We start from the raw sequence: 21196 nt of genomic DNA on the forward strand, positions 1-21196 counted from the left end.
AAAAAGAAGAAAAAAAGAAGAAAAAATAAGAAAAAAGAAGAAAGAAGAAAAAAGAAGGAAAAAAAGAAGAAAAAAAGAAGGAAAAAAGAAGAAAAAAAAGAAGAAAAAAGAGAAAAAAAAAGAAGGAAAAAAGGAAGAAAAAAAGAAATAATAGAAGAAAAAAAAAAGAAGAAAAACAAGAAAAAAAAATAAGGAAAAAAAAGAAAATTATGCATAGTTTCCAAGAAATTGTATAGTTACTATCAGATGCCTCATTTTAGACTATCAGATGTCTGTGTTGATACCTGTATATGGCTCTGTCTCTTAGACTTATGTAGTAGTGAATGTACACGACTGATCATCCCCACAGGTTTGAGACGTAAGTAAATTACATGAAAAACCCTGATAGTAGCCCTGATAGTGCTTTGAGTTGGCCCATCTTAAATTCTCACCTATATAATTTCAATCAAGGAAGTGTTGACTTCCTTTGCAATGCCACCTTAGCATGTCATTGGTGTCTCCCTCAAAAGATGATACCATGTCATAATAATTGTAATTTAAGTTGAAATTTCACATTTGCATTTTCTGTTAAAATGATTCGCACTCTGAATTTCAGACATCTAGCTTCAGAAGTCTGGACAAGAAGCATTTCCTGATCTTCAGGTGATCATCCACTCATACAGATGTAACATATTTGACAGATTCTGTATCAGACAGAGCTACAAAGTAGGTCTACTTTCAACTTTGTAGTCAACTGCTGCAATAACTCAAAAAAACCCCCTAAATAAAGTTGCTGTATGAGTTTAAAGAGAGGCTAGAAAAAAACATTTCTAAAAGAAAAGGCCAGAAGGTATTCCCTGGAATGACGGTCTCGGCAAGCTTGTCACGGATATATAAATGAGCATGTAACAGTACCCAATTCTTTCCAAAGTAGTTATTGGGAAAACAACCCTGATGGCCAGAACATGGCATGGATACAGGTTGCTCCAAGGGTATCAAGAAATCGGACTTAGAGATATTAGGAAGAAAAAAGACTTTACCAACAAGAGCAGCCAAAGATGGAAATGGAAGCCCAGAGAGGTTATCCATGGAGATACTCAAGATGTGACTGGACAGGGCCTTGAGCAACCAGCTCTCATGGCAAAAATTTGGCCCTTCTCTGAGTTGTGGACTGGACCACAAGACCTCCTGATGTCTCTTCTGGCTTCAATTAGTTAATGATTTTTTTTTCTTTCCTCAATAGGTCTAACTACTTTTTTCAGTTTAATAAAAACCTTCCAGACCTTCCAAAATCTTTTTAGTTTTCTAAAGCTTTCATTTTTTGAGGCATTTTAGAAATAAAACTTTTGCTGAAAAGACCATATATTTAAAACAAATATCTACTCTCACCCACATTTAAAAGATAATCAGTGTAAAAATAGCCACAAAGAGAACTCTTACCTTTCTGAGGTAGTTTGGGAAGAACTCTAGGGCCAAGTGCAGTCTTTGCAGTCCCAGTGCTAAATCAACAGATGTGAATTATTAGTGCTTACAACTGTTATAAAATATATTTATTTTTCATTTTCCCCTCTACACATCCATAATTAAAAAACCCAAACCAAACAACCAAAATCCACATCTATTTTGCTTCTTTCATATAATCATCTTGTCTGTGGATCAATCCCAAAACACAAAGCACTGTAAAGAATTAACTGCTTGGGTTTTTTTCCGAGAAAAAGGCATACAAACCCCACAGAGCTTCAATGCCATAGGGCAGATATATTCTACAAACTATGGTATGTGCAAAATGTATTCTGAAAACAGGTGAAGCTGAAAGAGCAGCTCCATGGGCAGATCCTGAACTTTAAAATAATTATACTGAAGCATTCAAAATATAATCTGTCCCTTATGTCAGTGGTTTGAAGTTTGCCAGGACTGAGCCTATGCTTTGTAGCCCACTGATTTACACACACACTGCTGCTGCTGCAGTAGGAAACAAAGTCTGTGATACTCCAAGGAAATACTGATGACTGTGGTAAAACAACATGCTTTACTCTGTCAACCCGTGTTGCACCTGAGTTAGCTACTTGGAATGGTGAGCAACAAGACAAGCAGGACAGTTGCAAGTATTTAATTAATTAGTTAATTACATTAATAGCATAAAAATTTAAGATAGTTGCATATTGTCAAAGTTTTCCATCTATGCTTTTTGTTGTAGCACATTTTTTCCCCAGAATTAACATCAGGCTGGCTCAAATTTGCAAACATGGTATGTGAGCACAACAAGTTTCAACAAATTCCACCAAATTTTTTCCTTTAAAACCACACATAGGTCACTTTTATAGAAAAGAACTGTGGAAGAAAAGAAAGTAAGTTGATTTAAGGCATAAAAATCAAACAATAAATAAAAATCAGTATTAACTTAAAATAATGACTCAAAAAAACAAGAGGAAAGAAAAATGTCTGAGAAAGTTGCCAGAGTATGTTCAACAGAGCAGAGAGTCTTCTGCACCACCAGCCTTGATTCTGGTATTATTTGTCTCTGCAGCCAACATTTCAAAATGAGCACGATGAAACACTTTTAATTTCCTACCTGTTTTTTAAGTGGCAAAAATATACCATGACACGAAACTGAAAGAACAGCCAAGCTCACTCTTGACTCAATATACCATAGATTCACAGAATATCCTGGGTTGGAAGGGACCCACAAAGATGATCGAAGTCCAGCTCCTACCTTGGCCTTTATCTAATGCCATGGAGTACAAATACCACACTTTTACCCTTGTCTGGCAAGTGTTGAGCACGGGCCCAGGTCTTTGTGCTATGGAGCATCACCACTTTTTCCCTGAATGGCCAGAGCCAACTGGATGGATTCAGCAAACGTGGCAAGTCAGCTGTGCTGCCAATAACAGCTCCTCTGCCTGTCCTGACAAGGCAGATCACAGACTGGGGGGTGTCCAGGAATTCTACCTGCACATCTTCTGCTGTGACCTGTTTGACGTTACACATCTCTCTCCAGTCACGGCCTGATCCCGCACACTTGTGGTCATGCAAGGTCGTGTGCCTGAGGCAGGTGTTTGTTAGAATCACCGCGCTCTGAACCGCAGGACTTTGGAATCACAGTGCAGACAGAGGAGTAGCAAACACTAAGTGACAGGAATGTATGGCTGTCCTTACTTCTCCAGCTATTGAAAAAGACACTTATAACGGACAGACCTGATGAACTACGAGCTAAAAGCAGTTTGTGTTATTGCAGACTGTGTGGCAGCACATAAACTTGACAGGCTGGAAAACAGTTAAGCTGGAAGACTGAGATGAATTCTCTCTCTTACAGATGATGCCACCTTGTACCCAGAGTGACACTACTGCAGCTACGGGCATGAGACCTCACACTGAAACAGACAAAATGAAATGCCAGGAGACATGAAAATAAAACTTTTGTGCTGCTGGACTGCAATCTGAGGCAGCATTCCCCAGCTCAGAGAGCACTGATGTAGGAGCGGCAGAGAGATTCGGGTACAAGTCGTTCTGTCCATCCTGCTCAAAGGATGGATTGTGTATGGACAGCAAGGAACAAAGCGTAGGAGGCTCAATGAAGCCACAGTATTTGTATGCTACTAAGGCACGCAGAAAACTAATGAAGAAATACAGCTAGGATTTTATGTCCTCTGAAAGGCTTTCTTCCCCCTCTAATTTACAAATTAGTTATGTTTACTTAAATTTTCATCTTTGCCTTCATATGTGGAGATTTTACCTTGATTGCTGAGACATCCCCTCAAACTTGTTTGCAGCCTTAGTTGAAGGTGGGCCCAAATCATTACCTGAGGTGAAAAAAAGGACCATTAAAAAACCTAAATAATTAGGATAACTGAGATACAATCAACAGAGGGTGCAACTTAAAGAAAAACACATATTCCTCCAAGTCTCTTCTATTCAAGATGTCTAAAAGATCATGTAAAACTTCATTCTTCATTAATAACTTTGTAGCTGAAAAAGCAGCAGGGATCATAATAATACAACATGACCTTTCATGTAACACATTTTAAAACAAGCCACTGGTAGCTCACATCTTCTGGCAAGGGAAGATTGAATGACATTGCTGTAGGGCATTTGTTTTGAAATAGTGTTTCAATTTTCCTTGAATAGAAGGAGATACTGCAGGCCAGTATCAGACAAATTTATCACAGATGTTTACATTTTTTGCTATGAGGCATGTCTTTTTAAAACCACCATGAATTTGATTTTATTCACAAAACATTAAATTTCTAAGGATTGGTATTTTGTCCTGTGTAAAGAACAGCCTTTACTGATTTAATGACTAAGTCTGTATGTTCCCATTACCTGCACATTGACCACTGGTAAGGAAAAGATCCTGGCTATACTGAATTCTGTGAAAAGGCAGCAAAATCCAAACCCACGTGCTCTGGACTCCTTCAGCAGAAGGCTTCTCTTCCACTAGCCATCACCATTGCAAGTTATAATGATATTAACTCCTTTGGTTTAGTGCCTTTGCCATTCCCCCTCATCTCTTCTATTACAGCATGTCTTAGCAATCTTAGAACCAAGTTCAACAACCATTAGTAAATTTTGTCATTGAAATAGATGCAAAGTGACATTTAATGAGCCAAGAACACAAAATGCTTCTCATACAAAAGAATGACACGTTTGCCTAAATACCATTCTTAGTGCATTGAAGTCTAAATGAAACAGCAGAAAAGGCTCATGCTGAGCCTTGCTAAAAATATGTTTGTATTTAAAAGTGGGGAAAAAAGCAACAAAGGTAAAACAAACAGCAAACCTGTCACATGTAGATCCTATGGATAAAGCAAGGAAAAATATCTCATGGTTGCTATGGAAATCCAAAATAATCTACATGACATTTTTAGAACATCTTTGAATAGTAACTCAGTTTGCTTAGATATAAGCTAAGGATTGCTCTGCTTGAAACTTCAATTAATGCACAGATTAGAAAACATGCTGAAATTCAACATAGCAAAAAATATAACGACACAGAAAAAAGCTTCTGAAAGGAAAAGCAGTGAACATCTGACAATATTCTTAAGCCAAAAACATGAAGGCAGATACAAGAAACTCCCTCTTTTATAAACATAAAATTTAATACTTGCTTAAAAATCAAAAAGGACTTTCAAAAAAGCTTTTGCACAGATCTCAGATAAGAAACATGGGGAGGAGAGGTCTCCCTTCCATCCACTGAAGTTTAGCCTGCACTGAAGAGCAGCAAAGAGACAGAAAAAGCCATGTTCTTCTCCAGCCCTGCTCTGACAAGGTCTTCTACTGCTACAAGCTTCTCCATCTTCAACTGCACACCCGCACCTTTCCCATATTTTCCTTTTCCTTTATCTGTTGTCTAAAGATTTTAAAGAAAAGTTGGCACTGGCTTAGCATCTTATCTTACCATACCTTCATTCTAATAGCGTTACATTATGTAGTATTCTAGTACATGGTACTTTAGGTGCTGTTTTGGACTTAAATATTTGGGATTTTTTACATTTTTAGAGTCCAAGCCCTTCAAAATATCTTTACTACCTCTGAAATAGTACAGGACTACTGGACTTCAGAACACAGGACACATTTTTTTTCCATATCCCAGACCTCTAAGAAGTAGGGAACTGAAAAGATTGACATTATTTGTATTCCTTGAGAAAAAAAATCTTTGCTTTTCCTTGGACTCTGTACTTTTCTCCATATTGAATCCTAGATTCAATCACACATGAATACTCCATGATTGACCACATTTAACTCAATTTGCTGTAAAAATGGTGGTTTTAGCTTAGCATTTTTATTTTTAGGCTAGTAATTGTGTGTTTATACTAGAACAGAGAGAGGATACTCCTAAGATATAAGTAGTGTATGGATGACGCCCTTATGCAAGCATTGGATTCCAGCTTGAAAATTTACAGATTCATGAAAATCCTGCCACAAAAACTAAAATTATAGAAAATTACATGGGCCTGAGATTTATAGCTACAGAAAGAAGCTGACTGCATAGAGCAATTTTTATTGAAAAGAGGAAGAATCTGAGCAGTCTGGAAAATAGTGTCTAAAAAGCATCTGTCAGAAAGGTATCCTGGTATAAAAAAATGATTTTTAAAGTGCTGTTTCTGTGTAACTTCTGCAGATAGAAAGCTGCAAACCTATCAGTCTCTGTGTAGGTACAGACAACATCACAAAAGCCAAATACATATCAAGACAACACATTCCCACCAGTGAGGTGTGAACATTTCATGGGAGAGATGTGGCACAAAGCCCTCTGGCAGTTGTGAGACCTGCACAGACTCATTGAGGTCCGTCTGTCCCAAATCTACATCGACCTGGATTAATGAGCTCCTCAGAGCAGCATCAGGGGTGAGGAGGCAGAGGCAGAGCAGAGCAGCAGCTGAGGGGGCTGGGGTGAGGGCAGCCTGGGCAGCTAAGGCAGAGAGAGGGAAGCAGTGGAGGAGGTTGGATTGGGCCCCAGGGGAGTGTGGAATATTTTCAGCTTTCTCAAGTGAGACTTGGCTGCAGCAGCCTGGGAGCCAGAGTGACAGAGGACAGAACTCTTGATTTATCTGAGCTGACGTTACATCAAGCTGAAATCATTGGAAAGCAAGCACCAGGTAAAAAGAAACCAAAGATCATATATCATCCATCATAAAGGTTTTCCCTTGCCCTTTTGTTTTGCATTTCAAAACTCACCCCAAGGAATTGGGCCCTTATTCTGGGGTCCATGAGGTAGTGGGCTTGGTGGGTCAGAGAGGGTTCTTTTGTGTCCTGGGGGTGGGGGAGGTGGTCTCTTCTTGGAAAGAGTGGAGCTGCCACTAGAGGTTTGAGTGCTTAGAGGGAGGGTTGAAGGTGGGCCTGCAAAATAACAAACAACCTTCTTACAAATACATGTGCATAAACGTCAAAGCAGCACTGAAAAATTCACAGTCAGACCCACAGCAAAGTGCAGCAAAAGACTAAAATAAAAAGACAAGCCATGCCAAAACACTGTTTAGATTAAACGACATGTTCACCACATTTTTGACCATCTCAGCTGTGGGAATATAAGGAACTTGACAATAGAATGACACGTGTACTTATGTTTAAAAAATACAGAATCACACCAGGATTTCTAATTTTAGGCATTGTTTAAAAAAAAAAGCCCTGAAAATTAAGTAATATTTAGCACATGGGATTAAAATTCCTTTTAATTTATACCAGAACAAAATAGCTTTCTAGATATTCTACTATGTGAGTGTTTTCTCTTCCAGAGCATCCCATACAAACTCTGCTAATAAACTGGGGGGAAGGAAGGAAATAGAGATCTATCTACAAATTTTCCTTGCACTTTCAAATATGATTGTAAGCTTGAGAAGCTTTTCTGTAATTATTTTCCTTTTTTTCTGTGGCTTAAATAAATCAAATTATGCATTCTAAGAGCAATGCAAATTGCTGTACACAGTATAAATTAAACATCAGAGAAGTCCTTTCTGAGACTGAGATTAGATATTTAATGGTAGCAGCACTTATAAGAGCTTATGCAGTCACTCCTACCCTTAAACACTTTTATTTCCCCTTGCATTAATGTTGGCACAAGTATTATTCAACACAACGCTTGTTTCACAGGATATGGGAACAGATACAGATTGAAAGACAAAATAACCCAGAGGAAAGACAAGAGTTTTCCCTAATCAGCTTCACCATTGACCTTCAAAAATGTCTCTAATAAGAAGCTCAAGGAATCAGGCAGAGCAGGGCACAAAACATAGTGAGGGGACAACTGCTCAAGTCAACTGCCATTACTGCCCAAAGAAATTACTTGTAACACTTATCTAAATTAGTTCTACATTAGGTTAGAACAGCTCTAAGGGTTTTGTTGTTGGGCTTGTTTTCTTTTTCCTGCTAGGTTGCTGTTTTGTTTTGCCTTTTTTTTAACTCTTTTAATCTAACCAACAACTAACACTATTGCAGACATGACCTTGCAATAAGTTTTGCACATCACAGAGCTTTGCCATCACAGTCTGGATAAAGGCAGAAAAATCAACATAAAAATTTAAAAGCAAAGTCTATTTATATCTGAAACTTCAACTCTATTGTCACAGATTTTGTAGCACTGTAGAACCAAATAGCCTATTTTTGAAAATCTAATTTATTTGAACAGTATTTGAGACAAAACTCTTCATTTAGTTACTTGACATATACCCTACCCTGTGCACAGGAGGAGAGCTGCCTCTTTAAAAATATTTGTGACAGTTGACTATAGGTAAACTGAAAATTATCAAAGCTTGCACTCCTTCCAAAATTATTATATATCATAAAAGTATTAAAATCTGTGAAGAATAATATTTGTTAAAATCCCTTAGATGAAGCATTATACACTGACAAAAGTAAGTTCAATGATCACATAAGCATGGGTCTGTTTGCCAGATATTTTCAGTGGGTGACCTCCCTCTTTCCTCTAATCTGCAAAGAAAAAATTAATAGAACTTCCCATAATGAGTTAATAATTCAATCTACTCTCTTCCAGATTCAAGCCTGGAAGGCCTTCTGCTGTGCAGGAGAATATCTCAAGCACAAGCCCAGCAGGTATTTTGGGCCTGGCTTAATTAATTGGTTACTTCGGTAAATCAAATTATATATTTTGCGATTGTTCCTCTCAATTTACTTTCAAGTTCACATTAACTGACAAGAAGTCAAATGCCAGTGCAATTTAATGATTGTTCCCCAGTTTGCATCCTTATCCTTTCTCATTTTAATTTCTTCCTCGAGCTTAAGGAAGCAAGGTAATTTAAACTGTGCATTGAAATGTTTCTGAAAGCAAAATCAACATTTCTCATGTTACATTTTGACTGATGATCCCTTAGACTTCTGCAAGTTATCAATTCTTTCTTCTCTTAAAGAAATACAAACCAAAAGTTATTCTATAAACCATTACATAGCTCAGAGCTTATCTAGGAATGACGAGGGGAAAAGCAATAGTCAATATCCACTGTAAACAGCGACATTATTCTTAAAGCATGTCGAGAACATCCAGGGCACATCAGAGCAGTGTTTGTCTCCTGCCCTGACACGCGGCACTGGAGGGTTTCACGCAGCCAAAATGCCTCCAAGTGGGAATGTCCGACCGCCCCCTGGCGCCCGCCTGCCCGCACTGCACCGACACGGTCACGGGTCACCCACACCGGGCTTAAAGGGAAAAGAGGCCAGGAAATGCACCGAAATAGTACTGAGCACTCACTGCAAAAATAAAACTTCAGGCATGAAGTAAAAGTTGTACTTCTAATTGCCAATAAAATGAAATAAATAAAATAAATATAAAAAATAAATTAAAAATTAAAATATAAATTAAAAAAAATAAAATTTAGTAGAATTAAAAAAAAAACCTTAAAATTATGTTACAGGGGCATATTTCACCTGACTTGTATATATCCAGACATCACAGATAAGTTGACAAACATCACTTCATAACTTTCAAAAGTTCACGTGGCATACAAAAGTCACGGGGAAAAGGTGTTAAAGTATTAAAAATTGTGCATCCTTTAAGACTCCTAGCATTTGTTCCTATATTAGACTCACAGAAGGAATAAGTATGAATATAGAAGTCATACATTAATGATTACATGGCTAAAATACAAAATAACTTACTATCAAATAGACAAAAAAATAAAGGAAAACTTCAAAACATCTTTTCAGAAAGAGGTATAAAGTCACTTCATGCTTTGAATAAAAAAAACATGGGAAAAGTTCTTGAATCTAAATCAGTTTATGGAAATAGATGGTGAAATAACACAAAGATCTGATGATGTATGAACTGTCTGTAGAATTGTTATGAAATACAAGGTATCATAGACTCACTCAGGTTGGAAAAGACCTTTAAGATCACCAAGTTGGACATTGCCAGGTCCACCACTAAACTGTGTCTCTGCTCCTGCACCTCTGAGGTTTTGTTCCTGAGGAATATCCAGCCTTCCTGGATTTCTTTGCCCTTCAGGACTGTTTCCCAGGGGACTCTGTCTACAAGGCTCCTAAAGAGGTCAGAGTCTCTCCCCTGGAGGTCCAAGGCGGCAGTTCTGCTGATCCTCCTCCTTACTTTTCCAAGAATTCGGGATCCCTGTGCCCAACATGGTCACCATCACCCATGAGTCCTTCTCTGTTCACAGACAGCAGGTCCAGTGGGTGCATTCCCTAGCACGTTCCACCACCAGCTGTGCCAGGAAGTTCACTTCCACACGCTCCAGGAACATCCTAGAGAGACATCTGGTAAGCTGAACAAGGGCCAGCGATTGTGAGACTTCTCCCAGCTGCTTGTAGAATATCTCATCTGCTTCTTCATCTTGGTTGGGTAGTCTGTAACAGACTCCCACCAGGATATCTGCCTGCTGACCTCTTCCTTGATTCTTACCTATAAACATTTGACTCTACTGTCACCATCACACAGCTCAGACACTCAAAACACTCTCTAACCTACAGGGCTACCCCACTGCCTCTCCTTCCTTGCCTGTCCCTTCTGAAGAGTTTATAGCCAACCACTGCAGCACTCCAGTTGTGTGACTCATCCCAGCCTGTTTCCATGATGACAGCCATGTCATAGTTTTCCCACAGCATAACAGCTTCCAGCTCCTCCTATTGGTTGTCCATGCCAAGTGCATTTGTGTAGGTGCACTTCAGTTGGGATATTGATCCCACCACCTCTCTGAGGGAAGAAGCCCTAATTCCTATGTGACTGTTTCGAGGCATTTCTGTGCTTTGTGTCTTTGCTGCCACATGGCTCTCCATTTCCCTCCTCCACTGGGACAGCAGACCAAAGGACCTCACTAACACACTCCCTCAAACACTGGTGCGCTGCCCCCAGGAATGTCTCTAGCGTGCCTGGTTTTATCCATTTAAATCTAGGTTAAATCTCTTCCAATGAGCACTAATCACTCAGTGGCAGGTATCATTTCTCCCTGGCCAGGCTGGCAGAGTTACAGTCCCTTCCTGCATGGCATTCCGTGCAAACTCCCATGCAAAGTGCTGCACCCTGCCCTGTTCACTCGCACTGTTCCTGGTGCTACACAGGAGTTTCTTTATACATGTCTGAGCTTGGCCACCTTTGCTCCTGGCCCTGCTCAGGTCCCCTCAGCTGCTGTGGCGTGAGCTGTGGGCTCCTTCCAGCTTTCCCACTCCCCCGAGGTTCCCTGGTTAAGGAAACACTCCTGGGCCTGTGTGGGACATGCCAGAGCTGTTGCCTCAGCAACTGTATGTGTGTGTGTGTGTGTGTGTGTGTATACACACATGTATGTATATATATATACATATATGTATATATGTGTGTGTGTAAAAACAAAATCTCAAAACAATTGTTACATGACATTTTTAATGATACAAGACCAGGGTAGATATCTTTAAGCAATTAGAGCAGTTATTTTTTGTGATTTTTAACCAGGCAGCAATGAAGCCATCCATTTCTCCTCCATAGACATCTTAATCATGATTTCTCACATAATTGAGGTATTCACGTTTCATAAAGGATATTTTCCTAACACAAGCAAAACCAACAAAAACACCCACTTTGACCTAATTTTTTTTTTTTTAATTTTGCTTCTATTGGGCTTTCTTTTCCTCAGCAATTGCTTTCAATACTGACTGTTGTTATACTTTATCCTTTTTTCATGTTACAAGGATCAGGCTTTCATGTGTAAATAGATTAAATAATCCCAAAGTTATTGTATGAAGGTGAATAACTGGATAAGGTCTGCAATTAATAGTGCATTGCCCTTCAGTGTTTGTGCAGTTAGTATAGTAATGATTAATTTGTGTACTTGTGAAACCATGCAAAGCTGTTGCCATCCAATTAAGAAATGGTGGGTTTAGAGTGTAAAACCCCCACTTATGTATTTTTTTTTTACCACTTAATGAGACAGAGGGAAGAACCAAAATTCCAGTTAATGGTAGAACGGGCACTGAAAAGGAAAGCAATTTATATTAAAAATAGTATTTTTATTTACAAGTGTTGTTATTATAATTTTTAAATTTTCCATGAGTGACTTTTTGCACAGATATTACTAAAAACCTTCTTCAGTTTGTCTTACCTCAGATCATATGTTTTCAGTATCAAAAATAAGACCATAATGAAAATAAAAAATTATTGTGATCATTCTGTGAATAAGAAAGGTAAGAATTTATACATTGATGCAACATTAGCACTTTAACTACATTTTATAATTAATGCTAAAAATGTCCTGTTAAAAAAAAAAAAGACAAAATTCATTGAAGAATGTTTTATTTTGTGTTGATTCAGAAATAGAACAGCCCATGAAAGCAACAGTGGTCAGCCAGCCTTCCATTCCTACTATGATATTAAAAAATACAGAGTTTGAGTGGGATAACTAATATTATTTAATCAAAATGTGCAACACATTTATAAGAATATTTAAAAAACTAAGTCATTAAGTATACTTAAGAGAAGTATATAAATCCTAAAAGCATTCAGAAGAAACAGAAGAAACCAGATGACTTTAAAGGCTGAGGTAATGGAAATGAGATTAACTACATTTGTGCTACAAATTAAGGACTTCAGTTGAAAATGGTAGTAGTGACTGCGTAATGCCTGTTATGCCACAGTATGATACAATCATGAAAAAAATAAGAAGGATGTTTTGATGTGGTATTTCCAGTAGAAAGAGCAAATTTTACTGCTGTCCCGACACTTCCAGCCACTTGTATTTCAGAAAGCCATTTTAAACAGCAAAGGTATGGATAAGAGCTAATGTGATGAAAGGATAATTTAAATCATAGGAAAATGAAAATACTCTTCGATCAGATAAGGTGAAATAATCTTGGTTTTAGTCTAAGAAACCAGAAATGAAGACCTGTAGGGTTGCCCTCCAGGCAGTGCCCTGATATGGTCACCAGTGACTGAAAAATCACCAAAGCCAAACAACAATGCTGGTACATGCACAAGGTAATTTAGTGGACTTAAGAAGATTCCTAATCCTGTGAGCAATGCAGTCAGACAACTTCTAGAAGTTATTAAGTTATTAAATTCAAATAAGGTAATTTGGCTAGAAAGTGAGTCTGATCTAGTGAAGGAGCAGACAATATCACAGTGTCTGCAGTAGCAGTGGAATGGAACCACAAAAGAAGAGCATTTGGGTCTAGGTACCTAATGTTAGAGCTGAGACAAAGTGCAAAATATGAAAACTCGTAGGTATTGAACATCCAAACTTAACATCATGACACAGAATTGATCCCTGAGCTCCATGTTTTTCCAATATGAGAGAAATAGCCAGAACTATAAAAAAATCAATTAAATTTTCAGCTAAAATGAAGGAAACCTGGCTTAGATTGCCTAATGTTCCTCCATAACTAGTTACCAACATCACCCTCCCATTGGATTTGCAATGAAAGTTGTGCAATGTGGCGAGTCATGCAACTACTTAAATATTGATTCTTTTTTTTGAAAGCTTTTTGTAAAACAACAGGTAGATGACCTGCTAGATGTCGGGAGCCATAATGTAGGTGTGCAAGCTGGAGAGAGCAATAAAAAAAGTTATTTGCAGACTGTTAGAGACTAAAGACTTGACTGGCAACACAAGTAAGTTGAATCTGAATAAGCTTAGATAAACTATTGCAAAAGCACACAGTGCTTGGCTCGGGCAGCTACTGCACTTATTCCGTACTTTTCATTCCATTAGGATAAACTAAACCTGTTGCAGAGATAGCAGAGAGTAGGATGTTTCCACAAATGACACAGTTCAAAGTAAAATATATGATCATTCCAGCATTTTTAGGAGTATTTTGAAAAGTTATAAAACTGGAAAGTCTGGACATGCATTATAATGATGTATGGAGGAACTTAAAACATCCCAATATCACCTCTTCCAACAATTACAATTATTTTCAACCAGCATGTCCACTGCAAAACATGAGCAAGAGTGGTGTGCCTTATGTAAATTGCTTTCAATTTACCTTCTTTCCCCAACACAAGTTCACTGGATGGCTTCCTGTCCCCTGTGGCACCTCAGGAACACCATGGAACCTTTCTATCCAGGAACTTCACTGGCCAATGAAGCCAGCTAACAGAGGGATACAGGGAGGAGGGTTTTTTAAAATATAGAACAGGTTCTGGAAAGACAGTTTTATATGTATGCCCCAAAGGATAAAAAACCATGAAACTTTAAAATCTTCCATGCCTCCTTCTAAAATACAGACCTCAGCTGTCCATTCCCTACAGACTCCATGTGCCAGCAGGGTCCCATGGTATCTGTCAGGGCCTCACAGCAGCACAGGGACAAAGATCAGATTACATTTGGGACAGAAGGTAAGTTTAAATTTAATTACAGATTCAATGCTTTTCTTACTCTTGCTATTTAGGGAACTTAATGCAAAATGTAACACTGTTTTCATATAATCTTAACTCAAATATTAAAATGAACTTTTACAACAACAAAAAAGATTTGATAAGCAAGCTTGTCCGTTAAACTGTGATGTAAGGGATATAATCTATTATTACTAATCTCAAAAGAGCAGATAAATTCTAGAGGATTATTTTTTTCCTACAGAAACGAAATTAAATCTGACTGTTTCAAAATTCACATGTGTCACAAGTGTCTATGGTAGTAGAAAATCTCTGCTTCTTTTTCTTTTAAACAATCTATTTGGGAGTTGGAAAGGGGGAGATAACAAGGTGAGGCACAGTTTATAATGAAGCATAAGTGCATCCATAGTGATGCATCTAGAGTAACCTTTCCACACTAATGAGTTTTCCTATGCATGTTCCCCATCTTTTTGAGTCTTCAATTATTCCTGTAACACAGGCATGTATTTAATGTAAACCCCTAAAACTGATTAAATACTTTACAGTATTGTTGAATGGATACCAACCAAAAACTCAGTATTACTCACAGACTGTAGAATTTTGGCATGTTTGAAACAGAGAAGCACAGTGACTTTACTGTAACAGGAGTTCTATTAAACCCCTCTCTCAGACAGACTCTGTGAATCTGGCATTTTCCAGTCTGATGAAGCAGTTAATGTTACATTAGAAGGCAATACTTCTCTGTATTTTGTGATAATATATGATTTTGCTGTACTAGAAATAAGAATTTCTTTTGTGTAATCTTTGACATGAAAACATGGAAGAACTCAATGCCTCGATTCTTTCTGAGTAGCTTCAGTGCTTGTCTAGGAACACCCAGGAACTTGCAGAAACACCTAGAAAAATGCCTAACATTTCTGAAACTAGAATACATACTCAGAATGAAATGTGCACATCAATATTCCCCTTCCTGAAGAAAAAGACAATTTTCTGAGTAAGTATGTATGAGACCTTCACTATATAATGACAAAGAAGTAATGTTGATTATAATCCATCTAAAGCTGACAACATACTAAGCAGTGTTTACAGACAGACACCAGACAAGATCCTTAATCACCTTCAGGAAATGAGATTCATGATTAGTTTCCAAGTCTTGCAACTTTACAGCAAGAAAAAGTTATCCTAGGTCAGACTGAAGGAACATCTAAGCCACTAAACTGTGTCTGCAATGGACAAACCATAGCAGACTGTTACACAGAGCATGTTAAAGGGATGGAGGAGAGGAAGGAAAAGGTTAGAATCTTGAAATGCCAACAAAGAGGTCAACATAGTAAAGTTACAAGGAATACAACTGAGTCCCCAATGAAACTGATATAAAAAACCCCATGTGAAAAATGCAAACCCTGGCAAAATCACTTTGCCTTGTAATGGGAAACAAACCTGTTTAAAAGAGAACCAAGGGATCCATCTGAAAGCTGCCAATACATGGTAAAGTTTGATGGTGGAACAGTAGTGCTTAAGCACAGCATCTGAACCATGTGAAAACAAAGACCTGATGCCAACACACTGTGTCCTGTCCCTTTTATTCTTTCATATTTTGATGGGGCCATCTCTGTATCTTTTTTAAATGAAGTTAATTACCAGTCAAGAAATGAAATATAAAGATACAACAGTGCTCACAAAAGGGAGCATCAGGATAACTGCTGAAGCATTAGACTATACTGTAGCCTTGATTGCAACTGAAGATTTCTCTAACAAGTCTACTGTAAAAACACAATTTGTCTGTTTCTAAACTAAATATGTAAAAGGGGGAAAAAGATAAGTGGCTTCTTTGTCCTAAAAAGTAGATCTGCACAAAATATAATACAGCAACATGTTTTGCTCCATAAATATATCCTCTAAACTTGAAGACTACAGATATCTAGGTCAAACCAACACGATCCACTAGAGCTGCATGACTAAGTCTCTTAAAATGAAACAACTTTAATTTAGCAGAATATTAGTTTATTTTTCACCCATTCATGTGCAGGATTATAAACGAGTCCATTACTAAATATCCCCCCCCCTTTTTTAAGTTTAGAACATCCACTGTACCATATTACTGCATCAATGCAACAAGAAAAACATGCTACATCTTGAAACACTGCAATGTACCTGATTAAAGGAAGGATAACTCTGGGAAAAATCACTGCTTGCAAGTGTAGGTTGGAGACAGACTTACCTTTGCCAGCATTTCTAGAGGAGGAGGAGGAGGAGGAAGAGGAGGAGCATCGGCAGTTGGAGAGGTGGGTGAGTCTGTGCTTGCAAAGATCTGGTTGGTAAAAGCTCCATAGGAGAGTCTTTGCTTGTCTCTGGGAGTGCTAAATGAAGGGTGAGTCAGTTTGTCTTGTGGAGAAATGCTTGAAGAGTGACAAAAACTTTGGGGTCTTGGAGATCTTTCCTTTTTTATAGGACTGGGCTGTGAATAGAAAAACAAATACATTATGCAGCTGTCTAAACACTAAATATAGTTAATATGTTTGGAAAATAATATACTAGAACATATTTTAGTGAACACGAGCCTAATTTTTTTCTTTATTGGACAAATAAGCCCCCGTTCCTCCCTTTTTCAGCAATTCAACCTGAAAGGTGCTTTCTTCTAACTGAAAATTAAGATTGTAGTATCAAAAAATCATCATGTATACAAAACTAGATTTAATCTTAAGCAGGAGATACAAACTAATAATATACCAATATCAGACTAATAACGTTTTTAGAATACAAGAGTAATTTTCAGTACATATAGCCCTTTACTCAGACCAGATGATTATCCTCAAGTATCAAGTTTAATGGGAACCCCACCGATTCCCATTAAAAATAGACAAACAGTTCTGACAGATCAGATGTATTTGGTGCCTGAACTAGCAATATATTCCATGATACAGCTTTTTTAAAACGTGTATAATTGCTCTTTGAAGAAATTTCACACATCAATTTTTGCCTGCTGCACGTTAATGGCTGCATATGGAGCACGATCTGTTTCCCTGCAGCTCTGGTTCAGGCTATTATCTGCAGCACAGTATCACTCATCCTCCCAAGGCTCCTTGCACAGATGATCATTTTGTTCTCTACTGTCCTTGAGGACATGTAAATTATTTCAGTTCCTGAATCTTTCAGTCTCAAGTGTCACAGAAAATGAGAAGTTGTCCACATTTCTTTCTGCAGCGCTCATATAAAATAGGAGAGGTGTATTGGCATTTAGTACAGAAACAGAGCACACAGTAATTAACTGACTTGCTTAAGTAGGACACTGAGCCTCAGTTTTCATTTATTCTAGGATGGCAATTATCCTATGCCCTCAAGTTTTGTCTTTCCATTACTTCTGTCTTTAAAACCAGGAATATATAGCACAGCACAGTTTGTGAAAAATAGAGTTATTTATTCAACAACTAGGTTTTTAATTAATTTATGGAAAAAATAAGTACGTAAGCTTTGGATTTCTTCCAGCTAAAATTTAACAGTCTGGAATTCAGAAGAGGATAAAATGACAACAAAGTAATCTAGATTTACTGATTTATATTATACCGTATGTCTTGTCAAAGCAAAACTTTTGAAACTCAAGTCCATAACAACCAGGTTGACAGTGTATATTCAAACAGCACTCTGTCAGTCTTTAATACAGGCCTCAAAACTATTCCCCCCCCCAAAAAAAAATATCTATAAGAAAAAAAAGGTTAAAGTAGGTCTCTAATTCTATTTACTACCACGGATCTGAAATGCTGAGAGTTTGTGTGCAAAGCCCTCCCAGTGATCCACACTTACCTTGTCATCTAAGTCATCGTCACTTTCATCGATTTCGTCCTGCCGAAGATTCCATTCATACTCCACATGAACATGTGGGTTTAGCTTTCCTGCCTTGGCTTGAGAAAGCTGAAAGAAATAAAAATTCTTGCTAAAATGCTTGCTGTTATTTTGGTGTTAACAAACTTAGCTTTGTAATGGCAAGAAAAAAACTGAAATGTTTAGAGGTTTACAACTTTTCCAGATTAAAAAACCCACACAATTTCAAGGCGTTCACACAAACATCCTTCATTTCTTTGTGGTATAGAGAAACGGCTAAAAGACAAAAAGAAAAGATTTTTTTGGAAATGGCAGAAATTGCCATGTTTGACAAGCATTTGAATAGATGACATCAAGGTTTACACACAAAAGAAGAATGCATCTGGAGCCCTCCTTTAAAAACAGAAAAGGCAAAACCTATTTATAAATTCTACTATATACAATTACTGTCCCTCAAAATCACAGTCTTTGTACTCAAATCAAAAGAAAAGATATTTAACCTTTATTTAAATATTTTGCCTCTCTCTCCCTGGATGAGGCCAACATGTCTTAAGCACAAAATTCCTCTACTTTGCCAGCCCAAATAACATATTAAAAAACTATTACTTCAATGATCAGCAAAAAAACTAAAAGAGCAGTTCATGGTTATTCTGAGGAGATAAATTCTCCTTTCTAAGGCCTAGATTTTCCATCATTATTTATTCCTTCACATCCTTTGAAGTGTGGTCTACTAGTCGATTCAGGAAAGCCTTTAACCATCTTCCTGAAACAAAATATGTAATAAAGAAAGTATTTCCAATCTGTTATGTAAGTATTCATGAACCTACTTGAGTTGAAACTGAAGTTAATTACACAGTTAAGACTTCAGTTATGCAACAGAAATTAGCTTAGTACATGCAAACACACAGCTATTTATCTTGTACTTTGTTATTGCCGGTGGTAAACAATATGCTCATTCATGGTTTTTTTTCCACTCTTAACCATATCTCATTGCCACTTTTGAAAAAAAATGCAGAAATCATTTTCCTCTTCAAAAATAAAAAAAAAAAAAGAGAAAAGGCATAAATGCTCTATGAGAGTTAGCTGAAATAGTCAGTGAGGTATTTATGGAATTTGGATTACAACAGCTGAAACACTTAACTGCTAGATAAGCTCACTGATAACATCCCCTTGTTTTTGTTTGTTCTATAACACCATCAGCTGGTCCACATTAAGGGTAGATGTCACTTTACTGAAGTGATACTCTAAAGAAAAATTGTGTGCTGTAAAGCCGATCTGTTTTTCAGTTGACAGAATACTCAAACTACTGGAAACGGCACTTACACGGCAGCCGTGGCACCATCTGAGAAGTCAGTGACAGTACCACCTTATCAGCCATAGCAAAATGTTGACTTGTATCCCCAGAAACACGGAAAATTATTTTGATTTCTGAAGGACAAGATGTCTTGATTATGCAATGATTAATTCATGACGAGAACTTTCATTCATCAAAGGAAAGGTATTAAAATTACCAGCTATGGAGCAAAAGTAGATATCCTTGGATCATCAAAATGAGGAAAAAAAGGAAACAGAATTAAGCAGCAAGTGACAACTGTTTTGTAAATTCTCCTGGTTTTGTCTAGCATGTGTAACTGCCACACTACTCAGACTTTTTAATACCTTGGTAGTAATTAAATTCACTTGCCTACTTAATGCGTGCTGGTGGCACCTCAGAGAGCCACGAACAAACAAGCTTGCTGGTTTGATGTAGAATCCTTATTCCTGGCTAACTGCTTCAGAGGAGTACATGGGAAAATTCTTAACACATTTATTTCTTGAACACCAATAATTTTCTCTAGTGGCATCTGTTAACATCCCTCATATGTTCTCAAAATTCCAGAAGGTTTTTGCTCTGATCATGTTCAGTAGAGGGACAAAGTCCCATAGAAGCTGGTGTTCTATATTTTTTGATATACTAAGTTGCAGACATTACACTTTTGCTTCTTTCTCCATTAAGCAGGTTTAAGTTGTTTCAATCCTCTTTGTGAGAAGACTTTCACCATCTCTAAACTACCTGTCCCATTAAATACAAAAAGCCAAAGCTGGAAAACACAAAGATCCAGACCTAAAAGATCTTGACAGATGTAATATTACAGAGGATTGTTTTGTACTCCTGATATAAAAGTCTTTAAAAAGAACTTCTGAGGTGATGAAGCCAAATGTCCTTGAATGATTTATTTAGTGGTATATGTAACCCTCCAGTGTTTAAGGTCTTCAAATATCTTGGTGAAAATAACTAGTACTGCCAACAGAAGTAACATTTTTTACTTGAAGTGTTACAAAGAAAATTACTGTTGTGTTTTAAGTCAGAAAATATTCACCTATGGTAGGGCCTTTAGATCAGCACGCAGCCAGCTGGCAGCAATACCACATGTGAGATACGGTGGTAATGACATATTAAGTAGATCACATTTTTTAAGCAGTAAACATTCCCCTTGCCTTTCCCCCCACAGATCCCTTCTTACCAGTTCCTCACACTGGACAGCTTTCGCTCTTTTTGCTGTGTCCAGAGCTGTCTCTCCAGCTTGGTTTACTACAAAATTAACAACACAAAAAAGAGCAATTCTTTGAGATGTCTAAAGAAACAATTAATTAAATTTCACTACTTGTAGCACAGTAACTTCTGAAAGTGATCAAAAATATCTATTTACTCTATAGCAGCTGCAGTTCTTTAAGATTCCACTCTAAGTGCTCATGCATTTCATGTATCATCAGGTTCTTTCTGAACAGCAGCGTCTGCTGGGACAGTTCCCAGATCCCTCCTAACCATCCTAGCAGAAAATATAAAGAAATTTGGTCATTTCAACCTCCATTTAAGACCTTTGCCAATAAAACTCTTACATGAATAATCAAGAAAAGCAAGTACAGAGGGTAAAATGGCTCAAAAAAGAAAACTATTCTAAGATTTAAAAAAAAAAAAGTAAATGTTGATCCAAGCACGTTTTACTTTGATTAATATTTAGAGGTTTGAAGCCTTAATTTGAAGACATTTGAACAAGAATAAATTTAAAACTTTCTAGCTAATTTGTCTTTATAAAGGCTATAAAATGGTTTACAATTTAAAATAGCATCCAATCAGAAAAAAAGCAATATCTGAGC

General features: G+C 37.4%; 1 protein-coding gene across 1 annotated transcript in view; it reads right to left on the reverse strand.

Moving 5' to 3' along the window:
* ASAP1 (ArfGAP with SH3 domain, ankyrin repeat and PH domain 1) overlaps positions 1-21196 on the reverse strand; it is a 148866-nt gene that overhangs the window by 13200 nt on the left and 114470 nt on the right. The window contains 7 exon segments of the mRNA XM_017825216.1: positions 1420-1478; positions 3713-3779; positions 6655-6816; positions 16461-16476; positions 16479-16697; positions 18041-18148; positions 20563-20673. Of these exon segments, the coding sequence (XP_017680705.1) occupies positions 1420-1478; positions 3713-3779; positions 6655-6816; positions 16461-16476; positions 16479-16697; positions 18041-18148; positions 20563-20673 (742 nt within the window).

Source organism: Lepidothrix coronata, unplaced genomic scaffold (genome assembly GCF_001604755.1).
Source record: "Lepidothrix coronata isolate B3197 unplaced genomic scaffold, Lepidothrix_coronata-1.0 Scaffold117, whole genome shotgun sequence".
In the NCBI taxonomy this organism is placed as follows: domain Eukaryota; kingdom Metazoa; phylum Chordata; class Aves; order Passeriformes; family Pipridae; genus Lepidothrix; species Lepidothrix coronata.